The following is a 19327-nucleotide window of genomic DNA, read 5'->3' as shown; positions in this document are numbered from 1 at the left end:
CTGGTTTGGGGTGTAAGTCTACCTAATGTATGAACTAAGTCTGCATAATCCACTGCAAAAACATAGAATAGTTGAGTCCTGGAAAAATCAGCAGACAGAGCTAGTAGTCAGCCCTCTCCACTTAAACTGCAAAAATGTGCTTGAATCCGTGGCAATTTGCCAGCATTTATAAAGAATCTGCTCAGCTGTAAAGATGGAGGAAGTAAAAGGTGATAAAAGCAATTGAGGTGATGCCTTTATGTCAAATACTAAACTGCCACTACCGCTAAGGTAAATGCCGTGATGATCAGGTACCACCTGGGGAGCCACCCCACAGCCCCATTACGCTTGCTGCGGAAATTGGTACATTTAACATTTCGTTTGGAAACCATTAAAGGAAAACTGCGAAACGTGTTTGCCACGTGGCTCAGCAGACCTCGGGGCTGCCTTGGCCGGCCTTGCACGACGTGACTCTGGGCACCCCTCCTGCCCTGGGGCCGGGATGCCGGAGCCTGGGGCTGTTGCAAAACGTCATAGCTGGGCTTGCAGCTCCCTGGGATCCCCTTCTGGCTGAGGAGCAGCCCGGGAAAGCTTTAAACCTAGTATCAGTCAAGGCTTTGGGAAAAGCTCTGGGTTGCAGAGCCGCGGAAAGTCGGAATTTAAACAAGAGGGAATCTCACAGTTGGAAAAAAGGACTTTCTGTGAGAAAATTTCTGGCCTGCCCTACATGAGAGCCTTCAGACGTGGAGGGGGTGTTTCTGTTCATTTCCTTCTGCTGTAGTTTTTAACTTGGTCTGACTACTTTATGTTTAGTTCTCACTGCCTTTAAATGAAGAGCAAAATAAAGAGAATTGCAGGTTTCAGTGAGCTAGTGCTCGTGAGGCACTTTTGAAAGCACTAAGCACCATTAGTGCTTTGAGGCCAGGTCGGTTGTGAGATACACATGGGAGAGATTGCTAGGGTTATACTATGCGGATTTGAAGTGTGTTATTTAGCAGCTCTGGAGGATAGTGTGCCACTGCCTGGCACAAACATGATATAGCAGGGTCACATCTAGCTGAAAAGCTGCATCTTCTTCCCTTGGGGCCCTGATCACACAGCACATTTTCTGTAAAAGCAGCAGCTCTCGGTAGGTGGGAATGCAGGGAAGCACATTCGTTCTGGTTGCTGTAATTCTCCTTGCATTTTAGATGAGCTAAACGCATAGTTGAGTGCATGGCTTTTTTTTTTTTTTTTTTGGTCATTTCTTTCCTAATCTCTTGGGTAGCATTTCCACGAATAGCTGCTCCATTCCACCCCACGCGTGGAAGGAGATATTCTTGCCAGCCCCACCAGTGATAGCAAACTGCGATGAGCCTCTGGCGGGTGCTAGCGCAGCTCCGGCGTCTGTCCCGAGCCCCGCGGCGCTTCGGAGGCCGGCGGGACCCGCCGCTGACTCCGGCCGCCGCTGTCGTTGCAGGACATAAACGCTTCGATGACCAACAGCTCCGTGACCAGCAAGCCGCCCGTCACGCTGCGGCTCGTCGTGCCCGCGAGCCAGTGCGGGTCCCTTATAGGCAAAGGAGGCTCCAAAATCAAAGAAATCAGGGAGGTAAGTCTTGGGAGGGCTGCTGGGGACACTGGGCTGCTTTTGTTTTTTTTAATCCGAACTTTGTCTTAGGATATCCATTCAATGCACCCAGCAGCTCCTTTTTCTTCGAAGCACAAAACCCAAAAAGGATCATACTATGTTAATTTAAATTGTCATATACATGTCTGTCATTATAGCACATTCTACTCTGAGGCTCCTGTGTTCTTCACCAGTCCAACAAGAAAATTAAATGCAGGTGGAGATAACGTAGGGAAGATCTAAACAGAACATTTCAGAAAAAAAAGAATTTTTACTCTTTAGAAGTGACAGTATTTTGTCTACATTTATATTCGTCCCAACACAGAATAAAATGTTGAACATCAAGCGATCAATTTTTCATTCAGTGTCAAAACAAAAGCTTTTGACAGGCTTTACCAAATGAAACTTACCCTTTTTTTTTTTTTCAAAATTGTTGATTTAAAATGGTATGTCTCATTGAACTTTAAAATTTAATTTTAAACATGAATAAAAGTGAACATTTTTATACTGAAAAAATGAAGTGTCATGAATTAGTAGGAAATGCTTTGATCCAAATTATATGTACAGCTTTTGCTGTAAGATATTAGTTTATCTTTGCAGTGGAAGGAGAGGTGATCAGAGAGGGCAGTTAAGTGCCTTATGCTATTGACTTCTTTTAAATTCTTCAGTTGGATTGATTTGGATTCAAATTTGATTGTTTCAGAAGTTTTCTTAACTAAGGTCCTTCTGGTGGGTTAGTTTGACCTTTTGGGATTCAATCTGTACTGACAGGGTCTTTTCTCTCCTTGCATTCTCAGATGTAAGAGCGTTATTACACTCTTAACATGCATACACACAGCTAACATACACACAACTGGGAGCCTTGTCATCTGAGACCTGCAAGTAAAAGCAATTTATGAATCAAATTTCTTTTTATCTTGGAATTTTGTTTTTCATCAGAGAACGAGCAAGATACAGTCCTCAGTAGTATTTATTTTCAAACTTGCTTTAGGAATGCGGGAGAAAGGAGGTTCCTGGTGACATGGAGCGGGAAGAAAACAATGTTTCTATGCAAGCATTAAGGTCACAGGAAATCCTTTCTCTTTTTGTCTTTAACTGCAAAAAAACAGTTTATCAGAGAATTTCATTAGGTAGAACAAAATATAAGTGTGTTGAAATGCATTCCCTGGGTAGAACTTCACCCAGGGGAAGTTTCTGGCTCAAATTCCATACGGCCACTTGACTTTCAACGTCGGTAGCAGTTTACTACACTACACTACACTTGATCTTAGCCAAAAGGGGGTTTGTATCTGGTTGAACCTGAAAACCATTTGAATTTCCTAGTGCTATCAAAGTGGTAGAAAGCAAGCAAATTGCCATTACCGGCGAGAGAGCTGCTCCTAGAGCACTTGCTCAGAGATGACTTCAGCCATGGGACACGATTCCCCTTGGTCCCCCACGTCTCTTACATGCCCTGTTGTCCTGTCACAGGGTGAGGATTGGGATCATATCTTAGTTGTGCTAAAGAGCATACATTTGAATATGAACTATGTTCTGGTACGAGGATAGCTGCAGATTTTAGAGATATTTTCTTTAAAATACTGGAAATCTCGTGTACAGGGTGAGCACTTTTAGATCATGGCTTGGTCTGCGAATCCCATAGGGATCATCAGGTTTGCTGGCCTGTGAGCATTAAAGCGCTTACATGATTATGCTGGTGAGTGGAGTTTCTAAAGGCATTAACTGTCTTTGTAGCACAGGGAAGTAAAAGTTTGACCAAAGAGGTTTTTTGAGAGAAGCTAACAGCAGGAATGCTGAAACATAAAGGCAATAGACAAAATGTTACTCAATTTTCCACTGCTGACGTATGGTTAAAGTCAATGTAAAAACAAGATCAGCTTTCAAAGCAAATATGTAAGTGATTGCAGTATTCAGCAGAATAGTTTGTGCCAGATGTAGCAGTCCTCAGAACTGTATGTTCAACAGCTGATACAGTCAAACTGGGAACAAGAGTATCGCTCTGAAGATGTGCTCTGAATTTCGGCATCACACAACACTCTGTGCACTGACTGCATGCAGTCAGGTACCTAGGAACAATGTTCATGGTTGATGCATTTTCTTAAGACAAGATTATTAAAAAACAAAAAAAAAAGACACAACAGATTGATCAAATTATGGTGAAATTCCAAAGCCTATTATAGAACAAGGAATGGATATTCTGGCCTTACACTGCAGTGAACACAAGAGGTAATCAGTAATTTAATCAGTCTCTGGAAAGCAGAATAAGATGTGTTGTATGTGCCTATCAGAAAAATAAATTAACTCCTTGCTGACTGACACAAAATCAATGATTGCCAAAAAAAAGAAAAGAACAGGCCCCCAGATAGTGCATCATAATAGCAGTCACAAATAGATTGTATTGTATATGTGAAAATCCTAACTCAATATGAAATGACTGAGTTTTTTTTCCCTTTGATTGGAAAAGTCTTTTAGGGTTTTTGTGAAATAATATCAGGGGTCATTTTGGCCTCAGTTCTGTCATCTGTTTTGTTTTTGTTTTAACTAAGATACATGAGTGCCAAGATCAAATTAAAGAAAAAAAAAAAAGCTCATTACCTCCTTGGGTTCATTAATGAGCTGAAAGCCGGTGATGTGCATATATTTAATCAACGGTAATTATAATTTAGAAGAGCTCCTGCACCATCATGAGATATTCCAGAGTATGAAGCAGCCCCAGATTCACCCAGAGAAATGAAGTCAGACATCAGTGGCTTAAGGAAACAGTTGTCTGCCATTGCAGCTCGTTTGATGAGCGGGCTCTCTTCGGTTATCAGCAATTTTTTGTTTCTTTTTTTGGTTTGTCTTTGCTGAAGTCAACAGGAGCCCAGGTGCAAGTGGCAGGCGACATGTTGCCCAATTCGACGGAGCGGGCGGTGACCATCTCGGGCACCCCCGATGCCATTATCCAGTGCGTGAAGCAGATCTGCGTGGTCATGCTCGAGGTAAGCGGTGGCCGAGAGCATCCGCTCGCGCCAGGGGATGTTCAAAATCAGCATTTCCCCCGACACTTCCCGTGTCCCAGGTGCCTCAAGGGTGCTCCATCACCTTGGCATGTCCAGGATGTCAGGGGTTCTGGCCCTGCCCAGCGGCTTCAAGCACCTTGTGCCTCTCTGAGCAGGCTTTAGGAATCACAAATGGGGCTGTTGGGATATTGTCCAAAACAAAGCAAAAAAAATCTATATTCTCCTGAGTCTCCAGAGTGGAATTCTAGTCCATTCTGAGGGGCATTTTCTTCTGATGCAGATTAGAGCAAAAAACAACTAGCTCTTCATTCAAACAGAAATAACTCTGAATAGCATCATTCAAATTGTATTATTAGGACTGTTTTCTAAGGATCACAACATTGCATAAGGCCAGAATGTTTCATTTTGACTCTTTTTTTTTTTTTTAACTGTTAGATTCAATTATATAAATTCATTTATATAAAAGCTTGGGCATTTTAATCCTGAGATTGCTGAAAATGCCTTTACTTCTATACAAGTATGCGTCTCATAATGATAAAGTTGAATAGCAATTTGAAAGAAAACAAATCTCAGCAAATCAAAATGAAATGTTTTGACCTACTAAGCATATTTTTTGACATAGCACATAAAGCATCTCCATTTTTATCATGTTTTCTGCTGGAAAATTTTCCATGTTTCTTTTTGTTGTTGTTTTTTAAACCAAGCCTAGTCAAGAGCTGTCTCCTTGGGGTGTACGGCACTCTGCTTTTCATCCTTCCTTGGGAGGGAGGAGAAGCAACAAGGTGTCTATGGGCTGTGCAGAAGCATGCCATGCCTCCAAATGACATCAAAATGACATACCGCCTTATGCAAATAGATGCCTAAAAAATAATCAAGTTCCCATTGTTTTCCTGGGGAAAAAAATGCCTCTTCCTTCAGTTTTTGATGGACTGATGTGAGGAAAGGATTTCCTTATAGAAGGCAAGAAAAAGGACAGATATTGGAAAATAGCTTTAGTTTACTGGAGAACATAATGGGCACCAGCTTTGTGAATAGACTGTGCAGTCTAATGTGCAAGTGGCATTCCCAGGAGAGAGAAGCCACTTCTCAAAATCAGAGATACAATCATAATTTTCTGTGGACAGAAAATTATTTCTGTTTTTTAGCGTAGCCAGTTTTGACATAACAATTACTTAATTTCAGAGTTAGGCAATTCACACGTAACACTCTTCAAGAAGATCCTGGTTTCTCTATAAAGAATTAAGAAAATGAATGTGTTCCAATTGGTATGTGTTCGTTTTAGCAGTGAACACGTTCATTGCAATGAAATAGATAATGCAATGGTTTAAGTGATGGAAGTGTTACTGTTGCTATCTTTTTAAATTGCAGTTAATGCATTGAGATCAGGGCAGCATTCAGAAGCCTGTTTTGCAGACATATGCTCCCGCTTCATTTATCAGGAGAGAGTCAGCCTTAGTCAGGTAGTTTCTCAGAGTCCTGACCTGGGACTTCAGGGAATAAATTCCCCTTGTGTTTGCTGCAAAGCTCCTAGTCGTGTTCCCACTGAAGCTGGAGGGAATTTTCACCAAATGGGTCGAATGGAAGGTCGGATGAGGCCATTAAGGTACAACTGAGCAGTCAGCTTAACGGAGTTGACAAAATGAGATGTGTAGCACTGTATGAAAGCTCAGGAAACCGAGCGTGTTCTGTATTAACAAAGAACATAGGGCAGGTCCTTCCAAAAAACCAACACATTTTAAACTTGTGTCGCCCCAAATATTTCGAAACGCTTAATGAAGCTTTGTAGCTTCGTCAGACCATTGTGGAAGTGAAGCCCTAAGTGCCAGCCCTGCCTCGGTCAGCTGTGCTGGCGTGACTGTGGCGTGCGCCCACAAAAGCAAGGACCACCGGTCTTGGTTGTGGTGGAGGGGACGGGTAGGACAAGGATGAGCTTAGCTGCGTGCATTGGATTTGGAGGTGACCACAGTAAGGAGAGGTTTTTATACGAGCTCTGCCTCATTCTGCATTTTGACCACTCTGTGTTTCTGTCTGCAGTCCCCACCCAAAGGTGCCACCATCCCCTACCGTCCCAAACCTGCCTCTGCACCTATCATTTTTGCAGGTGGCCAGGTAAGAGCAGACACCATTTTGACTTCAGCTGGAAACCACACCGTCTTGGCCCAACCTCAGCCGGCGCCTGTTAGTTTTCAACTTTTACTCTTTTTTTTGCCTGGTATAGTATTGATGTGCTTCATCTACTCTGTGTGTTTATGGCCTGCAAAAAAGGAGAAAACTGCATTACAAACTTAAAGATTAAAATGTTGGTGAGGAGCTTTTAATACATAGTCTGAAGAAGCATGGCAAGTAATTACTTCAGTATATGCTCTGGGAACTTCTCTATAAGAAAGAGCATTTTCTATTGTGGTTGTTATGGCTAGGCAGGGAAAAGAAAGCATTACTGTTTCCTAGTAGATGCCAGAAGAGTGTCATCCAGCATGAGGAGCAGGCATTCTCCTTGCTTCTCTCTCAGTGCGGCAGACTCACTCTCGTCAGCCTTGTGCAATGAGCAGTAGCACAAGACAGCACTGTGAGGCCTGGTAGTTCAGCAGGATATAAAGTTAACTTCTGTAATCCAGAACGACTCTGCTGTCCTGTCAACCGAGAGGTGTCCAAATCCATTATGGCAGGAGTTGCTTTTGCACTCTTCAGCGCTACACATAGTTCTTGGCAGCCTTTCAGCAGAGCACAAGTGATGATCAAACAGCAGAATGGCTCTAGTCAGGAAAGGCAAACTTCTCCCATAGTTTTCATCTTTATTTGGACCAGATCATGCATTTTGTAGTAAAATTACTTGCACGCATTATTATTTCTGTCACTATAGTCCCTTAGGACCAAACAGAAGTGCACTTCTGAGGTTGCAGAAAATACATATATGCAACTGTAGACCTTCCCAGCCATGAAGTGTACAGCCTACTTCATAACATCTACAGCTCTCCCATTTGTTTTTTAAGTAGTGTAGGCTTGACTGTCCTCCCTTCACCTTAAGCCTCATGAATTAGGATTCTCCCTGACTTTTAAAGCCTCTTTGCACACCCCATGGGGTGACTGAGTCTTCCTTGCCTTTGGATATCCCCTGAAACAGGCCCATGACATGAGGTGAGATGAGACATGAATTTTCTCTGCCAGTTTGTAAGAAAGCTCCTGCACCTTTATTGCTTCTGACCAGCCTTTGCAGTGAGCTTTCAAGTTTTTTTTTTTTTTTTTTTTGATCTTACTTCAGTGTTACATCTTCTATTCTGTAACTGTGTATTTTGTCTGTATTTTCTCAGCTGGATATAATAGATATCAGTTCCTTGTATCGGGGCCTACTGCTTCTTCAGAAAAAGAAATTTGCTTCCTTACTGACCAAGTTGAAAGAAATTAAAAATAACTGCCAGAAATTGATTTACGTTGGAAAGTCTGGAAAAAAAATTATTCAAGAAACTTATTAAGTTTATAATGCAGTGCTTTTCTTCAAGTAATGTATGTGCGTATATAAGTAACAGCCCGTGTTGCCAGTGTGGTAATGGACACTGTCTTCCAAGACTGTCTCTGTGTCCATGATTACTCAAAAATACTGAAGCAGTTCACTAGGGTGCTCTGAGCAGTCTATATAAATAATTGAAAGTGTTTTGTTTAAATGACTAATAGTTCTCTAAATTCTTCTCATTTCTGATTTTACCAGTCAAAAAGAGTGTTTCCTACCTTTTTAATGCAGCCCTGTTGAGACAAGAAAGAGTCCATGAGACATTTTCTTTCTGCCCATTTTAACCTGAGTCCTAGTATTTCCTCAGTGACTTTTCAGGAGTTTAGAAAATGCCTGAGATGGGTTTGGGAGTCAGTGTGGAAAACATCTGTAGCAGATGTTGAAATGCCAAGTGTGCTGACTGGAAATTAATATTGAAAATAAAACTTTGTCAGCAGCATTAAGTCCACCCAGCCTTTTTGCTGTAGTATCAGAAGTTATTTTTCTATGCTGAATTACACTGTGGCTATCTTGAAATGTTTTGCTTTTTAATTCCTGCATATCAAGCGATGCTAGCAAAATCCAACCTCTGTTATTTATTTAACAAGCTGGCATTTTAGCTGCTTGAAACACTGTTTTTAATTCTCTTATGCTGCTTTGATGTTGCATTGCATGACAAGACCAAAAGGAGGCTGAACGCTATCCTGCCCGGCTCTGCTCTTCCCCTTACAAAATCCAACAGAAACAACCCCAGAATTAATACTTGGCTGTGCTATGGGACCAAATTAATACTTCATAGAGCCAATATTTATCACAAATTTAGCATCTTTCCCAAAGACAACATCTGCTCCAGTCCAGTCCTCCACCGTAAGCACAAAGCCCCGATCAGCAAAGCATTCGCTTAGGCTCGTCCTCCTTTGGTAAAGCACTTTTTAACACATGCTTTGCTTGCTTGCTTGCTTAAATACGTGCTTGCTTAAGACCCACTAGTGGCAGTGATGATCTGTTTTGCTGGATTGGAGCCTTTTTTGTTCATTTATAGGCTGCTGGTAACAGCCATCCCCCGTAAACAAGTGCGAGTATGTATGCTCATGAACATCCTGGTGAGCTCAAGAGCATACTTCTGCCTCAAAAACCGCTCGTGTTCATGATGTTTGCCGGATTGTGGCCTTGCTTTACAACTAATTTGAAAACTAAATGGAGTGCTTCCCCTCCAGAAGGGAAATTCCCCTGCAGAAATGTGCATTAAGTTGTTGGGTCGTTAAAGGTTTTAATATCCAAACTCGGTTAAATGAATTGTTTTATCATTTGCAGAGGATTCATTACTTTCTAAGAGGCCTTTTGTCAAATAAATGCTTTGCAAACTAAGCTAATCAGCTCTCTGCCTGGTTATAATTCTCCCAGTACAAATATTTGTACGTTATAATTTGGACTTCTGCTTTCCTGCCTGTCTAAGCACGAGCCCTCTAAAATTGTTCTGAGGTGCCTTTTCTTTTAGAAAAGCCATACAGGGTGTCATAGCAGATTGTACTTCATGTGTGGTTTGTTTGTTAAGCTTTGGGCACCGAGCAGAGCGGGCAGGACAGGCTGGTTCATGGCACGAGAAGCAATACCCCGGCACTGCAGTGCCCAAGGTGCACAGAGCTGGATTTGGGGTGGATATTTGGCTTTTTGTGCACGATGAGGCCTGGCCGCGCGTGGAGGAGGGTCCCCATCCCAGTCCTCCGCAGCTCCCTTCAACACGTCTCGCCACGGGGCGGACGGGGAAGGGCTGCAGAGCCTCCCAGTGTTGGCCAGCGATGTCAAGCAGCACAAGAAAATTAATCCTCTCCCTGTCTTGGAAAGATTTAAAAGAGAAAGCGCGGCGCTAGCTGGGGCCCGCTGGAAAGGGAACGCTGTGGGCCGAGCTGCCTGATCCGTGTCTCCCTTGTGCTTGTTATTCGCAGGCGTTTACGATTCAGGGCCAGTATGCCATCCCGCATCCAGACGTGAGTCCAGCGCATGTAATTTATCCCCATTTTCTTTCTCTCCCTCTTATTTGTTCTGGGCAACATTTGCTTTCTACAGCTAACCACGGCCCGAGGGCGCCTTTCCTTAGTAGTCACTGCAGGAAAGCACAATGGCCTAAGAACAAATGCCAGTTACCTTGGTCTTTTTTTTTTCTTTTTTCTTTTTTTTTTTTTTTTTGCATGTGATGTATTTGAGTTCTTTTTTTTTAATATGGAATTCTACAGATAATTAGTTAATAATTAACAATAGCCATTACATGTAATAACAGTAGAGATGTCATTTGTAACCAGTTTCTTTCTCTCGACGGTAGATTAGAACGAATGATTAAACCTTTTTTTTGTTGTTGTTGTTTATTTTTTTATTTCTTTTGTCAATATAATTCTAATTAATCCAGTTTTAGAACATGTAAGATGGTTTCTCTGCTCTGAAATAATTCCATTTGATTGGTTAGTTCTAATTTCCCATCCTGCCCTGCAGTTGACCAAGCTTCACCAGTTGGCTATGCAGCATCCCCCCTTTACTCCCCTTGGGCAGACCACCCCTGGTTTCCCTGGTACGTACCCGTCACCCCCTGGGGATGTCCTTCTTCTTAACAGCAGCTTTGTTTCCCACGGTCATTACATCATTTTTACAAGAAATGTGCGCAATGACCGGTGATCCTTTCGTTCTCGCACACGAGTCTCTGTTCTTGCCCTCCAACCCGTGCCTCTCGTTGCCCTTCCTTTCGTCGTTACTAAAATGTCGTGCTTGGTTCGTGCCGTTTGTTTAATCCAAACCACCTACTTAATTTGTGCCATTGGCTAAAAGCTCTGTTTCTTTTCTCCAGCCCTTGTCAGGTTATTATGCACTATACAGTATGTACCAGCTGGCAGTGGGGGAACCGCGTTGGCTTTTGTCTTCTCCAATTCCCAGCTCAGCAGAGTGTTCCGGGAAGAAGCAACTATGGGGAAACTGTAGGTTCTTGCAGTATGGAAATCCTGATTAAAAAAAGCACTGCATGCCAAAACTGGATTTCCTTGCAGAGCCTTGACATCAGCTATAATCAGCACTGCTGCAACAAACCTCCAGTGGGTATCTCGCATAATGCAGCAGAAATTTAGCTCACTCACAGACTGAGAGAGTTGGTCGCTACTTGTTACAACAAGTCAAATAAAGCTGACTTTTCTATTAAAAAAGAAAACTCAAGCTGCATAAATCTGCAATAACCCGTTTTATTGTACTTCAATATATATGTTCTTGGCGTCTAAGAATAATATGACAAAAGTGCTTATATACTGGTACATATTTTGTATGGCAAATAACATTTTATCACATACATCAAATTTTTTAGGCAGATTGGATCAGTTGCTGGTTTATGTTCCATGTAAAATAAGCATACACAATTCTTAACTTAAATAAAATATGGGTGAGTCACTTCCTTTTTTTTGTAAGATTCTTTTCCATCTTTTCTAGTTGGAAATGCATATTTGTGGCATGTCACTACAGAGTAATAATAAAGTAAAAGAGAAAAGGAGAGAAAGAAATTGCATCCAAAATATTTTTATTTCTACAAATGGTGTATCTGATAAAATATTTATAAGTAATACTAAATTGCCTTTCCTGGCTTTATATTTTCCTTATTCTTGTCATTAACATGCCTTTCCTTAATCTTTTCCTGGTTGTATTTGTGAGATGTTTTGTTTCTGCAATGTTACTGTGTGCTAGAGCAGTAATTCCATTTCTCCCAAGCATTTTCCTTTTGTCCACCCAATTTAAAAACAAATGTATGCAGCTTACAGTATTTTTTTCTTTTCCCTTTAAAAATTACCCTCCCCAACATTTCTTCAGGAACTAATCCCACATGTAATTTCCAAATTCTCCCAGTTTTTTCCTCATCCGTATTTAATGTATTAATTTTTCTTTCCAAATATATATGTATATCTATATAGTTTGTTTTATTAATTTTTAGTCTGATTTCCACTTCCATTTTCTGTATTTTAGAACTCCCGGTAGTCAGGTTAAATTTCAGCCATCTCTTAATTTCTGAATTAATGTATTTAGCAAAAATGTCAAAGATTGTTCTTAGGTGAAACCCTTCATTTTTTCAGAAGTTTTTTATAACCCTGTGGAACCTCATGTGACATTTGTTATTTCGGTGGGTTAAAGGTGAATTAAAATAAGGCTCATTTAAGAGTAGTCCAGCCCGCTGAGTTTTGCATCTCTTGCTTTTCTTTCTGTTTTGCTAGCAGTTCTCTACTTTTTCTTTGCTTCTCTCTTTTCTCTCCGTATGTTTCCTTCTTTAAAGTATCATTTGTCATGTCTTGTCCTGTTTGCAAAGCGCCGGCGTAATGTTTTCCCTCTGTCCCTAACTAGGACTGGATGCCACCACTCCAACCAGTTCCCATGAACTTACTATTCCAAACGATGTAAGTGGACCAACAGTCCGTATCGCTTTTCTCTTTTCGCTCTCCCATGCAAAAATCTCTCGTCTTTGGTTAATTTATGAGTGTCAAATTAAACAGCACTTTTGTTGAGCTCAAAAGCTACTTCCGTTCTGTAAAGATGCAATATAAACATTTCTATAAAACACGGGCTAAGAGGAATTCCCGCTCTGGGAACCCTCGCCTGGCTGCGATGACCAAGCTCGGTGGCCAAAGCAATGATGTGGGGCTGAATCTTAAAACAGCTCCTCAAAGTGCCTAAGTGATATTGTGCATGCCATATAAAAACGTCTCCCAGTTTTATTCTCTTTGCTTGCAAACAGAGGTTTTATCGGTTTCCATTATGAATGAGTCACATGGAAAATGGAAGATTTCTCCCCTAGTTAAAAAAAAAAAAAAAGCTTTCAAGCATGAGTGGGCTCACAAATAACATTGTATTACTTAAGAGTTGCTTACAATATTGTGTAAGCCCTATTAAACTCAGTGGCAATAATTTACAGACAGAAAAAAAAACACAAAACAACAAAGCAGCAGCAAAGGTAAATCTTCTTTTTAAGTGCTTGGGATTTGGAGTGCTTGCCGTTACTTAAAGGATGTCCTGCTGATTTGTCACTGCCTGCTTTATAACCCAATCTACGTCGGGAATTTTATGAGGGCACAGTCCTTAGTATTACGATGCAAGTTTTTGTAATCTCACCGTCTGGCAAATTCTGTTCCTGCCATCAGCAGTGTAAATCCAGGGTAGCTTTTCTGTCTTCGCTGAAGCCTTTCAGGTTGATACTGGTTAAAGAGAGCATTCACCCTGAGTCCTGTAGTGCAGCAGAAAAGAAAAAAAAAAAAAAAAAAACAGAACCCTTCTTTTCTCATCTAGGAGGTGTAAAATGCAGCTGCTCAGCGAAGCCTCCCGCCCTGAGGTGCAAACATGCATCAGTGTCTTGTTTGCAATGGAAGATTTTTCTGGCTACACAGCATGTGTCTTGCTGTTGTTGGCAAAGCAACAAAACCGAGGTCTAAATAGTGTTGGGATTATAAAAAAAAGAACAGCCTGAAGAGGTGCTAGAACTGGTGAAATGGTGTTACCGTGTTGTTTGTGTTGTATGCGTGTGTGTGGTGTCTGGTGCTGTGCTTCCACGTGGATGTGACAGGAAGGGGTCTCTGCAAGGGTGTCACAGGCTGCTTGGGAGCTATTATCTCTTTTCGGAGGACTGAGGGTGGGTAGTAGCTTCCCCTCTTGCCTTCCCAAGGTGGATGCTCAACCTGTGCTTGGGGCAGGCAGACGGGGTCTCCTGGCATAGCTGCACATGCTGACATCCCTCTTGACAGCTCGGAGCAAACAGCAGCAGTGGGGCAGCTCAAAGCAGCTCTGCGCCTTGCAGAGCCCTTGGCCGGTCTGGTGGTGGGACAGCAGAAGTGACACTTCGGTCCTTCGTAGTTGTCTCCCCCGGCTGCAGTATTGAGGGAAGGAAAGAGCATCCCCTCCTACAGAGCAGCGTCTCGGCTTCAGCAGTGAGTGAACTGGCTGCTGCCAGCGGTGCTGGGTGTTGCTGCAAGCAGAAGGCCAGGGCAGACGCAGGCCTCAGGCAGTGCCACACGCTGTTCATTTGTTTGTATAAAGGGGCTAAAGCAGTGACCAGAGTATCTTTTCTCTTGTTACGAATTTCGGTAGCAAGGCCATGGTGTTTGCCTGATGCAGTGCGCCAAGAATTGCAAGAATTGCCAAGAAATGCAGTTCACCAAAAGCTGTTTTCTGTATGCTGAAAGCCCAGCCTTCCTCTCCAAAGAGCAAGTGTAGAAGAGTTGCCTTTCTAGATATTGTGGGTGTCTTTAGAAAGAAGCAGAAGAGACATTGCTCCAAGTCCCTCTTAGAAATCACTTTCTTGGATCGCCTTTTCCTCATCGTAGGGACATTTGGTTACTCCCATCTCTGCAATGAGAGCATTAGCCCAGCACTGCCAAGAAGCTTCTGCTGTATCTAAGGAGTTCCCATGTTTGACCTCCAAAGTGGGCAGTCCTGGACTTCCTGTGCTGGAAAAGTTGGGAACATTTTCCCACCACTTGTGTGCTCGCATGGAGGAACTCAGGGTGGCTGCTGCGATCCTGAGGCAGCCTGTGGTTCTGAGACGAAGGAGGCAAAGGCCCAGGCTAGGGCCAGGCTGCACTGCCCTGCAGCTCGGTTGATGATATTTTCCAAAAATCAAAGTAAGTGGATGAATCGGAGCGAGTTTCCCTAGCTCATCATGGAAATAATAGGGAAAGGATGGCTCTGATTATTTACCTACCCCAAAAGGAGTGAAGAGCACAGGAGATGATACTGTATGCCACAGGTGGGTGATTACCTGACTGCAGCTCCTCCGAAGCAGGAGTCCTTTGGCAGTGGACCCCTCTTCTAGGAGAGGTTGCCGGTGTGCCTTGCCTTCCGTGCTGGGGTCTTCTCCAGCTGTCATGGAAATTACACACCATAAGTGTGTTTTAAACAAACCCTAGGGCTTCCACCCTCCTAAGATCTAGAGAGGGAGACAGGGAGTAGAAGGGATAGTTTCTCTGGGTGGAATTAGTTGGGCACAAAAGTCAGATGTTTTAACATTTTTTGTGGCCTAATCCACCCCACAAAATGGCCTTTGACAGTAAATGAATGAGTCAATAACTGAAAATTCCCTTTTATTAAAAATAAGATATGGTTCCTATATATTTGGGAGAGAGTGACAGAGACACATAACAGGAAAGCAACCTTTTCCTCAGAAAACACCAAGAGAAGCTTAAGCAAACCATAAATCTTCTCCATACTCCATAGAAGCAGAAATGCAAAACCATCTAAGTTGGAAATGGTGTGCTGAAGAACCAGCTGCATTTTCTCATGGAGCTGGAACTAATTCCCTGTAACCAGCCTAGAGGGAACCTGTGTGGGTAGATGCTCTCGGTGTAGCTTAGAGTAAAATCTGGCATTGGCTCCACGTAGCTGTCTGGGGTGGTCAGGATGGCGCCTCCTCCTCGTGGGTGTTGCTGAGGAGGAACCAGTGAGCCTGAACTCCCAGGCTGGTGGAGCTGGGGATCATTTTCTGCAGAGGATGAGCAGGCCCAAGCCCCAAGGCAACCTCGAGATGCCCCGGCCTCTGATGCTGAGGTGGCTTCCAACCAGGCTGCTGTTGGAATGCTGCGGGAAAAGCCTGCCCCACTTTTGATACATGTGCACATGGCCAGGTCTCTGTCTTCCTTTAATGCAAGAATCCTTTGGTTCCTGAAGAGGACCTGTCCAGACGAGCTCAAGATTCAGTGGAAAGGCTGCCCAAGCTCAGTGTCCATCAGAAGGCAAATGAGACCCTGTGGAGACCAAGGCACTGCTTGGCCTTAAGAAGAATTTCTCCCTGAAGCACCTGCTGCCCTGTGGGGAGAGTGGGGTGGGAGCTGGCCCTGGGCCCCCAGGGAGCTGGGGGCACACGAGCCTGCAGCCCCGCTAGGTTGCGAGCAGAGAGCAATGCCTGTGTCTGCACACAGCATCTCAGCTTCTTACCGAGCCCGTGAAATCAGCGTGCTCCAGATTTCATATGACCCTGGCAAGAACAGCAAGGTTTATTATTATTGCTGTTTTGTTAAGGCACAGAGTGTTTAAGCATGTCTTCCAAGGCCCTGCAGTAAGTCTGTAAAGAGCTGTAATCACCCCGTGAGAGGTTATCACTCCCTGGAGAGTGCTGTGGCCCTGGCATTTCTAACTGAAAACAGAACAACTAAAGTAAAAGCCTCCATGTGCGAGAATCAAAACCCAGGGTGCCTAAGTGATAGAGGAGAGAAGGGCAAGGACGGGCCGCAGCAAGCGGAGGGCCTGGAGTGCACCATACAAGAGGTAGCTGAGTCCCTCTGGTGGGGTGCTTTGCTGCTAACGCGAGGGCTTTGCCAGAGCCCAGGGCTTGGTCTGGGCTCACGGCAGGTAGCCCAGGGGCTCCCACCCATCCACCTCTGTGGTCAGCGCCGGGGCTGGAACCGAGTCTGCCTGCTTGGCCCTTTGTCCCAGCACGAAACACACAGTGCAAAATGGAATCTGTTTTTTCCACTTTGTAAATACTTGTATTAAAAAACCCATGCATGTTAGATACTGTGTTCTGGGGTTTTGTTGGTTTTTTGGGGGCTTGTTGGGGTTTTTGGTTTGGTTTGGTTTGGTTTGGTTTTTTTTTCTATTAGGTGTCATCAGTGAGTTTAGCATTTATGGGAGGACGGCCTGAAGGGCTTGATTCTGAAGTGACGTGACCTGTGATCTATGGTGGAGTTGTCTCTATCAATCACCAGCAGCAGAGTGTGACAGGGGTGTCATAGTAGCCCTCTTTCCAGTCCCACGTTTTAGGAGTTCAGATTCCTGATTCACCCCTCCTTTTTACATTGCTACTAGGGGAATTTTACTGAGGGTAGAAGAAAACCAGAAAAGGACAAAGAAGAGAATCTGTTTTGTTTTGTTGTCATGAATAAAAGTGAGGTAGTGAGGTAGACTAGAAGAAGGGAAAACAGGTCACAAATGGTGTGGTAAACGTCAGAGGTTTTCCCCAGTGCTCATAGCACAAGGAGTATCTGGAGATTTGGAGGTGTAAGGACAAATGGTGATTTTTATACACGTGCAAGTTTTGCAGATCACTCCTGTGGCAGAGGTGTGGTTTCAAAAGGAAATTGTCAGACACACAGACTATTAAGCATAAATGTACACTGAGGATATTTTATATATATATATGTACACCCATATGCATTCATACATATATATTTATATCTAGTAGGCCTTTCATACATCCTTCTTTATCACCTGTTTTCTGGAGAACTCTCTCCTGATTTTTCATCTGTAAGTGAGAGTCAGGCTTGCAGTATACTAAGCAAACAGGTGAATGTCAAATAATTTAGTGCCTAAAGTCCTTGAAAAATATTACACATTACTGTCCTGCTCGTTCCCTAACCTTACCTGCCGAGTTGGAAAAGCAGCAAATCCCTGTCAGTGCAACACACATTTCATGCAAGGCTTTCAAAGTAGGAGGAATCTTTGCTTTTTGGGGATTGAAGTGCACATAACCTGCCAAAGTATGTGAAATAATAGCCAGCTAAAGAATGAGTGAGCAGCATTAGCTGATGCCATTAGAAAGATTAGTCTTGGAAGGAGAAACATTTGTTTGGACGCAGTTTGTCATGACTTCTGAGAGCCAGGCTGGCCAGGTGTTACTATGTAAAACCAAATGTCCAGGGCCTAACTGCTCAAAGCTTTACAGAATAAAACCGGTTCCTTGGACCTTTCTGCTTCCAGAAAGCAGACTTTCTTGAATATTCAGGTATTACACAAATTTGAACATGAGTAATATGGCATTTTGAAAAAGGATGAGCATCAGGGATGAAAGCCCAAGCACTCCCACGTCGCTGTGATTCCCGTGCGTTAACCGTGTGCCGCACAAGCCGGTGTGACCGTGCAGCATGAATCAGGCCATGATTTATAGAAACGGCGTGTTCGAGCAGCCTGTTACCACAGGGAAAGGACAGAGCCTTGGACTGGAATTCAGATGGTGCCCTTTTCTTCTTGTCAAGCATGATTTTAAAGTACAGTGTGCCAAAGGCCTCCAGAAACAGCCCAGCCCATAACAGGACTCTCAAGTTTCCTACCTGCTTTGCAGACAGTTGTCATGATCAAAATATTATCCTTGACTCATCTGGACTGAGCCCTTTTAATCTAACTCACGCTTGTTTAGGTGATTGCAGATTACTGCTGCTGATCCACATGGGTTCACAGAAGGATCATTGGAAGTTCTCCATCACATAAAAATGGCAAGTTCTTGGCTAACCCTTCAGGTGCCTTCACTGACTTGTTGAACAAGAGAATGAAGCTGCCGCGTGCTCCTAACTTGCCTGAAGAACCATGCAATTCCCCTTTGAACCAGCGCCAACACCTGTGGTCAGCAAGAGCACCCTCCGCTCCCTGCACCACACTGAAATGATAACAGCACAACTTGTATTTTTATATTAAGTAATTGTACAGCATTTTCACACCTCTGCTTTTGATAGACTTGAGGAAGTAAGTGCAGTGTACGTTCTTCTGTTATTTTTATATATAATATATAAAGAAACCAGGTGCATATTCAGGCCTGGCATCAGTCTGAGGACTCTGAAGATGTGATGGGCTGCCAGAATCATTGCTTCGCTGAGCCTAAAGCCTAAGCACTGCTTAACAAGAGCATCAATACTAAAGGATGGATTGTTGAGCAAAAGCTTCAAGATAAAGATCTTCAAGAACAGTTGGCAGAGGGAAATACTGATGGCCTCCACTTGGCCATCCCAACCTGATTTCATATCTCCATGAACAATTCTAGCTAACAGGCAGGTAAATATGACCCTGGGAGCTCTGTTCTGCTGCTACCGCAGGGAATGCTTCAGGCAAATTTGGGTAAATTGTATCTACTGTATGGCATGTGAATGATTCACGGGAAGGAAAACATTCAACTCCTCAAAATGATGATGGGATTAAAAACAGAAGCCACCACTGGCTTTCATCACATCTACCAGCTGTGCTGTAAGCACCCTTCTCTCCTGTCTCATCCTCACTGCCTGTGAACCATGGAGACCAGTGAGAATAAAGTATAGAAAGCAGACATTTAGGGGACCCTATGCTGATAATAATACTTAGTGTATGCTTATATGCTGGCATATGCACACAGAAAAATCCTAAAGATCACCGTGCTTCAAATTCAAAGCAGTCACAGGTGATACAAAGCTCAAGATCAACTCCCTGTCCCACCAGCTCACTAAGAGCAGGGTCCCTGAGCTGCCACAGCAACTGCTACTTTTGTAGCTAATCCACAGGATTTACCTC

General features: G+C 43.3%; 1 protein-coding gene across 9 annotated transcripts in view; it reads left to right on the top strand.

Annotated features, from left to right (window-relative positions):
* Window positions 1–19327, top strand: part of LOC104569624 (poly(rC)-binding protein 3) — a 138072-nt gene that overhangs the window by 108855 nt on the left and 9890 nt on the right. For 6 of the 9 annotated variants that reach the window (XM_088526110.1, XM_088526102.1, XM_088526061.1 and 3 more), the window contains 6 exons: window positions 1439–1570; window positions 4441–4569; window positions 6625–6768; window positions 10021–10062; window positions 10562–10637; window positions 12437–12489. In XM_088526110.1, coding sequence (XP_088382236.1) covers window positions 1439–1570; window positions 4441–4569; window positions 6625–6768; window positions 10021–10062; window positions 10562–10637; window positions 12437–12489 — 576 coding nt within the window. The remainder of the gene's footprint in view (window positions 1–1438; window positions 1571–4440; window positions 4570–6624; window positions 6769–10020; window positions 10063–10561; window positions 10638–12436; window positions 12490–19327) is intronic. The other 3 variants (XM_088526120.1, XM_088526098.1, XM_088526091.1) reach the window with 1 other exon arrangement.

Source organism: Tinamus guttatus, unplaced genomic scaffold (assembly GCF_059628265.1).
Source record: "Tinamus guttatus ecotype Peru unplaced genomic scaffold, ASM5962826v1 Tinamus_guttatus_pri_ptg000025l, whole genome shotgun sequence".
In the NCBI taxonomy this organism is placed as follows: Eukaryota; Metazoa; Chordata; class Aves; order Tinamiformes; family Tinamidae; genus Tinamus; species Tinamus guttatus.
This window is presented reverse-complemented; position numbering and strand designations above follow the sequence as displayed.